Source organism: Argopecten irradians, chromosome 4, assembly GCF_041381155.1.
Source record: "Argopecten irradians isolate NY chromosome 4, Ai_NY, whole genome shotgun sequence".
NCBI classification, from domain to species: Eukaryota; Metazoa; Mollusca; class Bivalvia; order Pectinida; family Pectinidae; genus Argopecten; species Argopecten irradians.
This window is the reverse complement of record NC_091137.1, coordinates 31,586,002-31,600,853: the sequence shown is the minus strand read 5'-3', so window position 1 is coordinate 31,600,853 and position 14,852 is coordinate 31,586,002. Positions and strand designations below refer to the sequence as shown.

General features: G+C 36.3%; 1 protein-coding gene across 1 annotated transcript; it reads right to left on the bottom strand.

Annotated features, from left to right (window-relative positions):
- Nucleotides 1-654: 654 nt before the first annotated feature.
- On the bottom strand, nt 655-13,520 carry LOC138321294 (prefoldin subunit 5-like). Its single transcript, XM_069264888.1, has 5 exons — nt 13,364-13,520; nt 8,815-8,949; nt 7,814-7,888; nt 5,132-5,237; nt 655-861 (listed from the first exon to the last, which is right to left on the bottom strand). Exons 1-5 carry the CDS (start codon nt 13,442-13,444, stop codon nt 788-790), a joined length of 471 nt encoding a protein of 156 aa, XP_069120989.1. The 5' UTR covers nt 13,445-13,520; the 3' UTR covers nt 655-787.
- Nucleotides 13,521-14,852: the final 1,332 nt, after the last annotated feature.

Sequence of the window (14,852 nt, the reverse complement as noted above, 5' to 3'; positions counted from 1 at the left end):
TCTTTCCAAGCTCCAACCTTTCACACGCCTGACTCTACATTAGTACGATTGTTTTTGCGGACCAGTTTTGTGTCACGTGTCGAACTTTCTCGTCTAATTCTGTTTGGACTAATGTTTGTCATTAACAAAGTTCTAAAGCACTGGCGTGGTCTAAATATGGCTTAGTTTTACATCTCTTTTCAGGTCCATACTACGTAGCAACGTGAAGTTTTTGGGGTTTTGTTTTCTGGACCAGTAGTAACGTTCTAGAGCCTTAAACAAGTGTAGTAAAAGGCTCTCAGACAGAGCATGAAAGATTCCTACGTGCATGTTACCTATTAAGTGTTATGAAGAGCATAAGAGTCCCGACAGATTCAAACATTATCTGGTAAGTAAGTAGTCTTCACTCTGCTGCTCACTTTCATGCACTTGCATGCATGTACAGACCAGTATCCAGTGAAGACTAATTTTTACGTTCTATGTCAACCTCTTTTAACACGTTAATGACCACTTTGACCCACTTTAATCTTTTGGTATATACATCAATACATTCCGACTTCTACTTTATATCGTGGTTTATTTGACCTGAGACTCTGAAAGCAGCATAAGTAAATATACATTTGTTTTTCAATCTAAATACCAGTAATTCAATCATGAACAGCACAAGTTAAGTCCTTTTGATCGTACAAGACATATTTAATGACAGTATCAACTTTACACATGATTAGACACAAAGCAAAAGGACAGCAATGACAGTCAATAATTAGACACAAAAAGGATGCATGGGATATTGTTCAACATTGATCACTCAAGCTTTCGCTGCAGAACCCTGCTGTTGTAAGCTCATTGCCTGGATTTTGCTCTGCAGAATCTCCATTGTTGCTGCAAGAAAAAAGAACAGGTATAACTTTGGAATATAACACTCACTTTTAAAACTTGTATATCTAGTAGTTTGAACATTGCACTTCTAAATAAAAAATACTTCAAAATTTAGAGTGCACATCAGCAGATATATGTAATACAGCTACATCTCAAATACAATAGATCTAGATCTTTCAATGATTAAAAATCTCCACAGAGTTTATTCAGATTGATTGGAATGCTATTAACATTGTTCTTCTTAACCATACAACCTTCCACAATCCACTTGTGCACAATAGTATAGATCAGTGCCGTTGTTAGTAAAGAATATATTTGAGTGAAGAGCTATACATCATATTAAGCTATGTACGTTTACACTCTTGTTACAAACCTAATATAAATGTCATATGAACTAATACCGGGTAAATCTTTTGTGTCACAGAACCAACAGTGCCAATAAATGTTCTCTTTTGTTGCAGAACCAATAAATGTTCTCTCTTGTCAAAGAACCGAATCAACCAATTAATTTTCTCTCTTGTTACAGAGCCAATAAATGCTCTCTTGTCACAGAATCAAATCAACCAATAAATGTTCTTTCTTGTCAAAGAACCAAATCAACCAATAATGTTCTCTCTTGTCACAGAACCCGTAAATGTACTCTTTTGTAACAGAACCAATAAATTATCTCTTGTCACAGAATCAAATGGGGCAATAAATGTTCTCTCTTGTCAAAGAACCAATAAATTTTCTCTCTTGATACAGAACCAGTAAATTTTCTCTCTTATTACATAACCGATACATTCCCTCTGGTCACAGAACCAAATGAACAAATAAATGTTCTCTCTTGTCAGAGAATTAAATGAACCAATAAATGTTCTCTCTTGTCACAGAACCAAATGAACCAATAAATGTTCTCTCTTGTCACAGAACCAAATGAACCAATAAATGTTCTCTCTTGTTACAAAACCAATAAATACTCTCTTGTCACAGAACAAAATGAACCAACAAATGTTCTGTCACAGAACCAAATGAACCAATAAATGATCTCTCTTTTCACCGAACCAATTGTCACATAACCAAATGAACCAAGAAATTTTCTCTTGTCACAGAATCAAATGAATCAATAAATGTTCTCTCTTGTCACAGAACCAAATGAACCAATAAATGTTCTCTCTTGCCACCGAACCAATTGTCACATAACCAAATGAACCAATAAATGTTCTCTTGTCACAGAATCAAATGAATCAATAAATGTTCTCTCTTGTCACAGAACGAAATGAGCCAATAAATGTTCTCTCTTGTCACCGAACCAATTGTCACATAACCAAATGAACCAATAAATGTTCTCTTGTCATAGAATCAAATGAACCAATAAATGTTCTGTCTTGTCACAAAACCAAATGAACCAATAAATGTTCTCTCTTGTCACCGAACCAATTGTCACATAACCAAATGAACCAATAAATGTTCTCTTGTCACAGAATCAAATGAATCAATAAATGTTCTCTCTTGTCACAGAACCAAATGAACCAATAAATGTTCTCTCTTGTCACCGAACCAATTGTCACATAACCAAATGAACCAATAAATGTTCTCTTGTCACAGAATCAAATGAACCAATAAATGTTCTCTCTTGTCACAGAACCAAATGAACCAATAAATGTTCTCTCTTGTCAGAGAATCAAATGAACCAATAAATGTTCTCTCTTGTCACAGAATCAAATGAACCAATAAATATTCTCTCTTGTCACAGAATCAATGAACCAATTAATCTCCTCTTTTGTAACAGAATCAAAGAACCAATAAATCTCCTCTCTTGTTACAGAATCAAATAAACCTATAAATGTTCTTTCTTGTCAAAGAACCAAATCAACCAATAAATGTTCTCTCTTGTCACAGAACCCGTAAATGTACTCTTTTGTAACAGAACCAATAAATTATCTCTTGTCACAGAATCAAATGGGGCAATAAATGTTCTCTCTTGTCAAAGAACCAATAAATTTTCTCTCTTGATACAGAACCAGTAAATTTTCTCTCTTTTTACATAACCGATACATTCCCTCTGTCACAGAACCAAATGAACAAATAAATGTTCTCTCTTGTCAGAGAATTAAATGAACCAATAAATGTTCTCTCTTGTCACAGAACCAAATGAACCAATAAATGTTCTCTCTTGTCAAGAACAAATGCTTCTTTTGTCACAGAACAAATTTCAAGAACCAATAATAAGTGTTCTCTCTTGTTACAAAACCAATAAATACTCTCTTGTCACAGAACCAAATGAACCAACAAATGTTCTCTGTCACAGAACCAAATGAACCAATAAATGATCTCTCTTTTCACCGAACCAATTGTCACATAACCAAATGAACCAAGAAATTTTCTCTTGTCACAGAATCAAATGAATCAATAAATGTTCTCTCTTGTCACAGAACCAAATGAACCAATAAATGTTCTCTCCTGTCACCGAACCAATTGTCGCATAACCAAATGAACCAATAAATGTTCTCTTTTCACAGAATCAAATGAACCAATAAATGTTCTCTCTTGTCAGAGAATCAAATGAACCAATAAATTTTCTCTCTCGTCACAGAACCAAATGAACCAATAAATGATCTCTCTTTTCACCGAACCAATTGTCACATAACCAAATGAACCAAGAAATTTTCTCTTGTCACAGAATCAAATGAATCAATAAATGTTCTCTCTTGTCACAGAACCAAATGAGCCAATAAATGTTCTCTCTTGTTACAAAACCAATAAATACTCTCTTGTCACAGAACCAAATGAACCAACAAATGTTCTGTCACAGAACCAAATGAACCAATAAATGATCTCTCTTTTCACCGAACCAATTGTCACATAACCAAATGAACCAAGAAATTTTCTCTTGTCACAGAATCAAATGAATCAATAAATGTTCTCTCTTGTCACAGAACCAAATGAACCAATAAATGTTCTCTCTTGTCACCGAACCAATTGTCAAATAACCAAATGAACCAATAAATGATCTCTTGTCACAGAATCAAATGAACCAATAAATGTTCTCTCTTGTCAGAGAATCAAATGAACCAATAAATTTTCTCTCTCGTCACAGAACCAAATGAACCAATAAATGTTCTCTCTTGCCACCGAACCAATTGTCACATAACCAAATGAACCAATAAATGTTCTCTTGTCACAGAATCAAATGAATCAATAAATGTTCTCTCTTGTCACAGAACCAAATGAGCCAATAAATGTTCTCTCTTGTCACCGAACCAATTGTCACATAACCAAATGAACCAATAAATGTTCTCTTGTCATAGAATCAAATGAACCAATAAATGTTCTGTCTTGTCACAAAACCAAATGAACCAATAAATGTTCTCTCTTGTCACCGAACCAATTGTCACATAACCAAATGAACCAATAAATGTTCTCTTGTCACAGAATCAATGAACCAATTAATCTCCTCTTTTGTAACAGAATCAAAGAACCAATAAATGTTCTCTCTTGTCACAGAATCAAATGAACCAATAAATGTTCTCTCTTGTCACAGAATCAAATGAACCAATAAATATTCTCTCTTGTCACAGAATCAATGAACCAATTAATCTCCTCTTTTGTAACAGAATCAAAGAACCAATAAATCTGCTCTCTTGTTACAGAATCAAATGAACCAATAAATGTTCTCTCTTATCAGAGAATTAAATGAACTAATAAATGTTCTCTCTTGTCACAGAACCAAATGAACCAATAAATGTTCTCTCTTTTCAGAAAATCAAATGAACCAATAAATTTTCTCTCTTGTCACAGAACCAAATGAACCAATAAATGTTCCCTCATGTCACAGAACCAAATGAACCAACAAATGTTCTCTCTTGTCAGAGAATCAAATGAACCAATAAAAGTTTTCTCTTGACACAGAACCAATAAATGTTCTCTCTTGTCACAGAACCAATAAAACCAAACTTCTCTCCCATCAAAGAATCCATTTCAAACTTCTCTCCCATCAAAGAATCCATTTATGTGGTTTGATTAAGGTGACTGGTACTTTATGGTCATAAATAAAAATGTTCTATGTATAGCTGTATTAGGTTGTGTAACAAGAATTTTAACAAATTAAATCATTCTTTTCAGCACAAGAAAATGTCCAGACACAATGCATATTAGTTTTTAATAAATTATCTAATGTTTCAAATACTGGGTACAATCACATACTGGTAATGAGTGATCATTCATCTTGTCAGTGAACTATAAAATCTTACATCACAATAACAGTATACAATACTGAAGATGAAGATATTACCTTGTTTCATCCTGTACTTTTCTTGCAGAACAGGTTGGATCTTCTCTATCTGTTTTGAGATATATTCCACTTTTCTTTTGAAATATTCCTTTCCTTTGTTTACTTCCTGCAATACAAATGTTTTTAATTATTATAATTTAAAGGGACAGTTCAGTGAGGCTAATTCTGTTACATAACCATGAGGCAAAATATGCATAAATGTATTTTTCTACATTCCTTATGAATCATATAACAAGAGGCCAAGAGGGCCTGTATTGCTCACCTGGTTTGTAACGTCAAGTAATGTTCTGAATAACGGATCATTGTTTCATTTCTGAAGGAATTTAAAGATTTACCTGTAAATTCCCTGTTGGGCCCTACTCTTTCTGCTCCAGGGGGTCAGAGCCATAATTTATACAAACTCTGTTCCCCTTCCCCCAAGGATGTTTCTCGCCAAATTTGCTTAGAATCCATGCAGAACTCTATGACTAGTAGCAATTTAAAGAATTAAACTCCATTTCCCATATTGGGCCCTGTCCCTCCTGCCCCCGGGGGGATCAGAGCCAAAATTTACACAAACTCTGTTCCCCTTCCCCCAAAGATGTTTCTGGCTAAATTTGCTCATAATCCATCATGCAGAACTCTATGAATAGTAGCCATTTAAGGGATTTACCTCTATTTCCCCTGTTGGGCCCTGCCCCTCCTGCCAAAAGGGGGTCAGAGCCAAAATTTATACAAACTCTGTTCCCTTCCCCCAAGGATGTATCCGGTCAAATTTGGCAAGAATCCATGCAGAACTCTATGACTAGTAGCAATTTAAAGGATTTGCCTCTATTTCCCCTATTGGGCCCCACCCCTCCTGCCCCCAGGGGGTCAGAGCCAAAATTTATACAAACTCTGTTTTCCTTCCCCCATTGATGTATCTGACCAAATTTGGTTCAATCCATGGAGAACTCTATGACTAGTAGCGATTTAAAGAATTTAAACCCCTATTTCCCCAAATGGGCCCCGCCCCTCCTATCCCCACGGGGTCAGAGCCAAATTTATACAAACTCTGTTCCCCTTCCCCCATGGATGTATCTGGCCAAATTTGGTTAGAATCCATGCAGAACTCTATGACTAGTAGCAATTTAAAGGATTTGCCTCTATTTCCCCTATTGGGCCCCACCCCTCCTGCCCCCAGGGGGTCAGAGCCAAAATTTATACAAACTCTGTTTTCCTTCCCCCATTGATGTATCTGACCAAATTTGGTTCAATCCATGGAGAACTCTATGACTAGTAGCGATTTAAAGAATTTAAACCCCTATTTCCCCAAATGGGCCCCGCCCCTCCTATCCCCACGGGGTCAGAGCCAAATTTATACAAACTCTGTTCCCCTTCCCCCATGGATGTATCTGGCCAAATTTGGTTAGAATCCATGCAGAACTCTATGACTAGTAGTAATTTAAAGATGCTCCACCGCTGACAAATGGTATTTTTTCACTATCAAAAACAGGAGCAGACGATTTAGTATTTTTCTTCAGTTACAAAAGTTACTTACTTTACACCATTACCACCATTGAAAAGTTTGAGCTTTTAATTCTACTTCAAGTTAAAAATATGAAAAATAATTAATTGCATCCCGAAAAAAATTCCGTAGCACTATATCCTATATGGAATGAAGTACTGATTGTGCATGCACCAAAGGCAAAATAAATTATTTATTTTTTTTGTGTTAATTAGACATATATATACACGATTAAACACCAATTATTGTTCAAATGGTGAATATCATTTATGCTCTGTCGGCGGTGGAGCATCTTTAAAGAATTTGCCTCTATTTCCCTTATTTGGCCCTGCCCCTCCTGCCCCCAAGGGGTCAGAGCCAAAATTTATACAAACTCTGTTTTCCTTCCCCCATGGATGTATTTGACCAAATTTGGTTCAATCCATGCAGAACTCTATGACTAGTAGCGATTTAAAGGATTTACCTCTATTTCCCCTGTTGGGCCCTGCCCCTCCTGCCCTGGGGGGTCAGAACCAAACTTTATACAAATTCAGTCCTCCTTCCCTCAAGGATGTATCTGGCCAAATTTGGTTAGAATCCATGCAGAACTCTATGACTAGTAGCGATTTATAACCATGCCTCTATTTCCCCTGTTGGGCCCTGCCCCTCCTGCCAAAAGGGGGTCAGAGCCAAAATTTATACAAACTCTGTTCCCCTTCCCCCAAGGATGTATCTGGCCAAATTTGGTTAGAATCCATGCAGAACTCTATGACAAGTAGTGATTTAAAGGATTTACCGCTATTTCCCCTATTGGGCCCTGCCCCTCCTGCCCCAAGGGGGTCAGAGCCAAAATTTATACAAACTCTGTTCCCCTTTCCCCAATGATGTTTCTGGCCAAATTTGGTTAGAATCCATGCAGAACTCTGTAACTAGTAGTGGTTAAAAGGAAATGTTGACGAACGGACGGATGGACGACGTCACGACGGACAGACGGATGCCGCGCCATGACTTCGAGCCAGGTGAGCTTCCAAAAAATACTGACGAATTCACGATATTAGGTATTTTAATTGATACCATTATAATTCCTAATCGTATAGCAATAGAATTAAGTAGGTACAATATGTACTCTGTACTCATACCTAAGCCAATGTCACGTACGTTTGTGTCACTAACTGTCATTATATTAGATCTTTTAAAATTAAGAAGGAATATCTCACCATTTCTACATAGTACCCAGTGCCAATATCCACAAGCACATTTTGAACATCACTCAACTGCCCAGGAACATACATCTGTTGTTTAAGTCAAGGTCTTAATCAGTAGTGATAGTTTATTTTCAATATCATTCACAAGTTAACATAATCAGTGATCACGAATCACCACACAAAACAAACTTGTTTAAACCAGAATTCCACTTCAATCATTGAAGGGAATTATGTTTACTTTTTTTCAATTATTGTATGTGATTCAAAATCTTCTCATTCCATTTCACAGAGGATTAGGACATCTTATTACTGTCATTAGCAGACCAGAATCTGACTTTTAACTCTTGACGTACCTGTACTTTGTATTCTTTCTGGATTTCGTGCTGGAAATAGATATTAGTCTCACCTCCGGAAGTTTTTGAGAAAATGCCGGACATATGCCCAGCTGTTTTGTGTTAATTCATTTAATTTAAACATGCTAATTAGGTTAGTGTAATCATTTAAACTAACTTAGAAATAATATTATGAATTATTTAAAACCTGCATAAAGATTTTATTTTGATATTGCAATCTGTAGCGAAGATGCAACAATCTGCCATTTTGTTGATGATAATAACTTTTGTTTGATTTATCTTGTTCCTCTGCCATTAAAACAATATAATTATATGGTCAAAATAAATATTTATATAGCATAAAAATAAATTAAATGCTTTTCATATAACACTGTATTGAAAATTTGAATGTATAATAGGAAATTTAAAGTGAAAAAAAAACGTCAATACAGTGTGTCGACTATAGTCGACAACGGGGAAGAGGGAGGGTAAAATCCTGTCGACGGGGAAGAGGGAGGGTAACATCCTGTCTGCTCGACAACGGTACGGAAGAGTCAATGGAGTCTTACATCAGATCAGCAATGAAACAGAGTGAGAATATTAACATTTAATAATCTGCAATTTAATCAAGATTGTAATTTAACAAAACCGACATCACATCTGTGTTTCACAAAAGGATACTGAGCTAGTGAGAGGCACCAAGATGTCTTTGCTAAGGTTATCTGGGCTGATTTTATTCAAACATTCCTGTGACTCCACAAATTTTCCTTGTGCCAATTTCAACTGGTTCAGCGAGTTAGAAAAGAATTCAATTTCCTGTAAAGAAAAAATAACATATGTATTTATAGATGAAACAAGAGATCCCAGAGGGATCTTGGCGCCCACCAAAGAATGATCTATGTCTGATAACAGAAAGAGGGATCTTTTCCCTGCTTTTCAAACTTTTATTACATGCTATATATGAAACTTGAGAAAGATCCTTTCAGTACTTTCTGAGATATGTAACAGTAATAAACTTCAATTATTAAAATCAAAGATGGCTACTAGTCGATCATCTTGCTGACCGATAAGTCCGAAAATGCACTAGACCCCTTCAGGAACCTGCACATGAAATTTGAGAAAGATCCCTTCAGTACTTTCTGAGAAATAGCGGTAACAAACTTTAACTATCAAAATCCAAGATGGCCGTCGGTCGGCTATCTTGTTGACCGATCGCTCCCAAAATGCAATATGCACAACTAGGGTTCAAGGGGAACATGCATATGAAATTTGAGAGAGATCCCTTCAGTACTTTCTGAGAAATAGCGTTAACAAACTTTAACTATCAAAATCCAAGATGGCCGTCGGTCAGCTATCTTGTTGACCGATCGCTCCCAAAATGCAATATGCACAACTAGGGTTCAAGGGGAACATGCATATGAAATTTGAGAGAGATCCCTTCAGTACTTTCTGAGAAATAGCGTTAAAAAACTTTAACTATCAAAATCCAAGATGGCCGTCGGTCAGCTATCTTGTTGACCGATCGCTCCCAAAATGCAATATGCACAACTAGGGTTCAAGGGGAACATGCATATGAAATTTGAGAGAGATCCCTTCAGTACTTTCTGAGAAATAGCGGTAACAAACTTTAACTATCAAAATCCAAGATGGCCGTCAGTCAGTCGGCCATCTTGTTGACTGATTGGTCCCAAAATGCAATATGCACAACTAGGGCCCTAGGGGAACCTACATATGAAATTTGAGAAAGATCCCTTCAGTACTTTCTGGGAAATAGCGGTAACAAACTTTAACTATCAAAATCCAAGATGGCCGTCAGTCGGCCATCTTGTTGACCGATTGGTCCCAAAATGCAATATGCACAACTAGGGCCCTAGGAGAACCTACATATGAAATTTGAGAAAGATCCCTTCAGTACTTTCTGAGAAATAGCAGTAACAAACTTTAACTATCAAAATCCAAGATGGCCGCCAGTTGGCCATCTTGTTGACCGATTGGTCCCAAAATGCAATATGCACAACTAGGGCCCTAGGGGAACCTACATATGAAATTTGAGAAAGATCCCTTCAGTACTTTCTGAGAAATAGCGGTAACAAACTTTAACTATCAAAATCCAAGATGGCCGTCAGTCGGCCATCTTGTTGACCGATTGGTCCCAAAATGCAATATGCACAACTAGGGCCCTAGGAGAACCTACATATGAAATTTGAGAAAGATCCCTTCAGTACTTTCTGAGAAATAGCAGTAACAAACTTTAACTATCAAAATCCAAGATGGCCGCCAGTTGGCCATCTTGTTGACCGATTGGTCCCAAAATGCAATATGCACAACTAGGGCCCTAGGGGAACCTACATATGAAATTTGAGAAAGATCCCTTCAGTACTTTCTGAGAAATAGCGGTAACAAACTTTAACTATCAAAATCCAAGATGGCCGTCAGTCAGTCTGCCATCTTGTTGACTGATTGGTCCCAAAATGCAATATGCACAACTAGGGCCCTAGGGGAACCTACATATGAAATTTGAGAAAGATCCCTTCAGTACTTTCTGAGAAATAGCAGTAACAAACTTTAACTATCATATTCCAAGATGGCCGCCAGTTGGCCATCTTGTTGACCGATTGGTCCCAAAATGCAATATGCACAACTAGGGCCCTAGGGGAACCTACATGTGAAATTTGAGAAAGATCCCTTCAGTACTTTCTGAGAAATAGCGGTAACAAGAATTGTTAACGGACGGACGGAAGGACGGACGGACGACGGGCCACGAACGAAAGGCGATTTGAATAGCCCACCATCTGATGATGGTGGGCTAAAAATGCACCTATAATGTATGAATCAATCAAATATTGTCTGGATATATGAAAAAATTAACTAATGTATTTATATTTTGAAAAATTAAATTTTTTATATGTTTTATAAAAAAAAATTAGATTATAAGGGCGCAGCCCTGCAAAGCACTTCTAAGGCAACAGATACACGAAAATGTAAGAAAAAACATAATCTTCAAAATCCAATCCAACACACGGACAGCTTCAGTTTGCAGCCACCATTTTTTCATACATATGGGGTACTCCAACAATGTTAAAGGTATAGCACGACGAGACACTTTTGATCATTACGTCGTGTCTAACCTCTAACAATCGAGGCAGGATTCACACGGCGCAGAAATGGGCTCGATATAAATTCAAAATTTCAAGTTGTGTTTACACTAACCTTTTATATCCTGAAAGAATTATCCCAAATCATGTTAAATCCAAAATTCAAAACGTCACTATTGCACTGTCATACCGAATTTAGACATTTCTTTACCCCCACCACTATTTGTAAGTCTACCCGGTCGCCATTTTTACTCGGTTATTATAAATTACGGAATGGTGACGGAAAGTAAAAGTATCATTATCTATGAAATGTTTTGCAGTATTTCGACTAAAATGCATTAATTTATTTAAATATTTCCAGAATCAATCAGAACTGATAAAAAATACCTGTTTCCATGCATATAAACAACCGTGGTTACCACTATTAATATTATCTTTCCATTTGATACACCGTACTATAATTTGATGAACTGGAAGTGACGAAAATTTGAATAGGAATTAACCTAGATTATACAGCGATGCTATGGGTCAGCTCTTAAATGTGTGATTATTCCGTGGATTAATGTTATGTCATACCTATTCTTATACCAGGATGTGTTCATGGATAACTACTGATTCACGCTATACATGTTTTTTGACATTCTGGTAAGTTTTACACTTGGTAATTAAGCATCAAAGTTCCGCTCAAATTCGAGGGCGGAACTTGCGAAGACTCGTATAGGGTTCGGGCATTAGATCTCGATATTGCACATCAGAAGTTTCTCATTATCGAGATCTAATATTATTGGATTAACATATGGGGAGGTAGAACGAATATACGTACCCGGCCTACTATACCTTTCGGCCGGGTACGAATTGGTCCCTATGTGTCGTAATGGAGCACTGCCTCCGAAAATCACTCGGGCATAGTTTTCTATACCTTTTTGTAGGTTTCCAATTATTTTATGCGTATTCTGTACATGCATTTACATATTATTTTTGTCCAAAACAAACATAACTACCATTCTTAATATCTACCGTACCGCTCACAAGACGTCAAATTCACAATTTGTTGACTTGCCGTATAAATTCCCTTCAGAAAGACCTTCATATGTAATATGTCAAAAAATAATGCCTCGATGAGAATTTGATATTTTATGTGGTTCAGTTTTATTGCCTAGTAGGTAAGCGATATCAAACAGGTACGATAAAAATGCAAACAAACGTTTTATATTGGTTTGCATGATCATTACTTTGCTCCATTAGCAGTAATAGGCACCAATTGTAGCTCTAAAGACGACACCAATTTTTGTCAAAAAGTCTTTTGAGCTACAATATTGCAGCTAATGGGGAGGTTGCGTGTTGCTCCGGTACTGCTCTCCCCAGTAAATATATATTTAACTAATGCAAATACATAACAGGAGTAATTAAACTTTTTTTTTTATTATTTTTTAAATAATAATCAACAAATGGCGTGAAATCATAGGATTCGCATATGCGGCACTCCAGGCCTTGAATAGACACAGAGAAATCTGAATCTTTGAGTTCATTTTTTTTTGAGTTTATGCTAGACAATTATTACATCATTTACTTCTATAGTTTAAAGTGCGTCCTTTTATTTCTAAATTATGTCTTCTACATGAAATAGAAAATAAAATAAACAAGTACAGTAGAGCTTCGCTCTTCCTATGTCCTGCATGATTCATATTAAAACATCTGGCTGCGCCCTTTAAGGCCTTGTCGTCAGTCATATTACATGCAACCTCTTCTTACTACTATGAATCATAACTACATGAACAGTCCATGTATATGTATAACACATTTATACATAAAAACTAAGATAAAAAATTGGCTCATGTAATTTAAATTAATTTTGCAGTTTGAACCAAAGAAGTTGATCTTATTATTTGTTTGATTTCGTTTGGTTTGTGGCATAGCTAAAACAGGGACAAAAATTACTTGTAATTTTATGTTTATAGTTAGCTTATTATATAGATCTACTGTACTGAGTAGGCCTAATTATTATTTAGCATGTTAGCTGAAATCGTTACTTGCTGATCATGACGATGACGGACAAATCGGAATGGGACAAGTAAAGACCATTTTAATTTAAATAACTACGTAGGATAAACCATGTCCTTTGAAATGTTGTTTACCTGATCTAACTGTTGTGTAAGTTGATTCAGCTGAGGCGCTGGTAACTGGGAAACGTCAATTTGTTGTTGCTTTCCAGCCATGCTTGTCGTCCGGTTGAAACTTGTGAAAAGGGAGATAACTTCTCGGAAGTGTGTAATATTTTACACAATATCGGAAACGGAGTAAGTAATCCGGATTCGTGTAAGGAGTGTGGATTTTCATTAGTATCTCACCAGTTCAGCTTCATTGGAAAGCCAATATAAGGCCTATAAAGATATGTAGAGGATATTCTTTTTTTAAAATCAACAGTCATATTAGATAGAAAAACACATTTATGAGCGTTATTTGCTTATTTTTCATAGGAAATTAGTTAAACTGGTTAAAATTTTTATTGATAGCATTTTATCGTCATATCCATATTGGTCCTGGCCTACCCCCAGGGACCTTAGGAGCGGGGCCAAAAGGGGTCAAATAGGCTAAAACTCAAAATTTTCTTCTGAATTAACAGATTTGATGAAACCAGATACTCTTCATAGATTGGAAGGTCTTAAGGCCCTTTACAAAAATTGTGAATTTGATGTCCCTAGGATCTCCGATTTTCGCCTGGGGAGGGGGTCAAATTTACTATAGTTTATATAGGAAAAATAGATTTATGAACATTATTTGCTTTGTTTTCATAGGAAATTAGTTAAACTGGGTTAGAATTATCAGCCTGAAAATGCATTTTAACATCATATCCATATTGGTCCTGACCGACTCCCAGGGGCCAGAGGGGCGGGGCCAAAAGGGGTCAAATCAGCTAACTTTTCAAAAATCTTTCTTCTGAATTCACAGATTCGATGGAACCAAATACTCTTCGTAGATTGGAAGGTCTTAAGGCCCTTTACAAAATGTGTCAATTTCATGGCCCTGGGATCTAAGATTTTCCCCTAGGGAGGGAGTCAAATTTACAATTGTTTATAGAGGAAAACACATTTATGAACATTATTTGCTTAGTTTTAATAGGAAATGAGTCAAACTGGGTTAGAATTATTAGCCTGAAATATCATTTTAACACCATATCCATATTGGTCCTGGCTGACCCCCAGGGACCAGAGGGGCGGGGTCAAAATGGCTAAAATTTCAAAAATCTTCTTCTGAAATCACAGGTTTGATGGAACCATATAATCTTCGTAGATTACAAAGTGAAATTTATGAAATCACTGACTGACTTCTAGTTTGGTTTTGTTGTTTAGCGTTGGCAAGGCAAATTTGAATTTTAAGCATAAGGTTTGGTAATATAATACACAAACTATCAAAATAAAAAACAAAAAATAAAAATTCTAATACGAAGGTTCCACTTTAAAGTTTATTCTAATTCGTAAATACTTTTTACAGATTTGAACCAACTTTGCAATGCTCTTTCTGTATCAGCACTCAGGTGACTATCAAGGCCTCTTGGGCCCCGTGTAATTATATAGCCCTACTAAAAACAATAGAACTAATGCGGATTGTATAACACAAAAATAG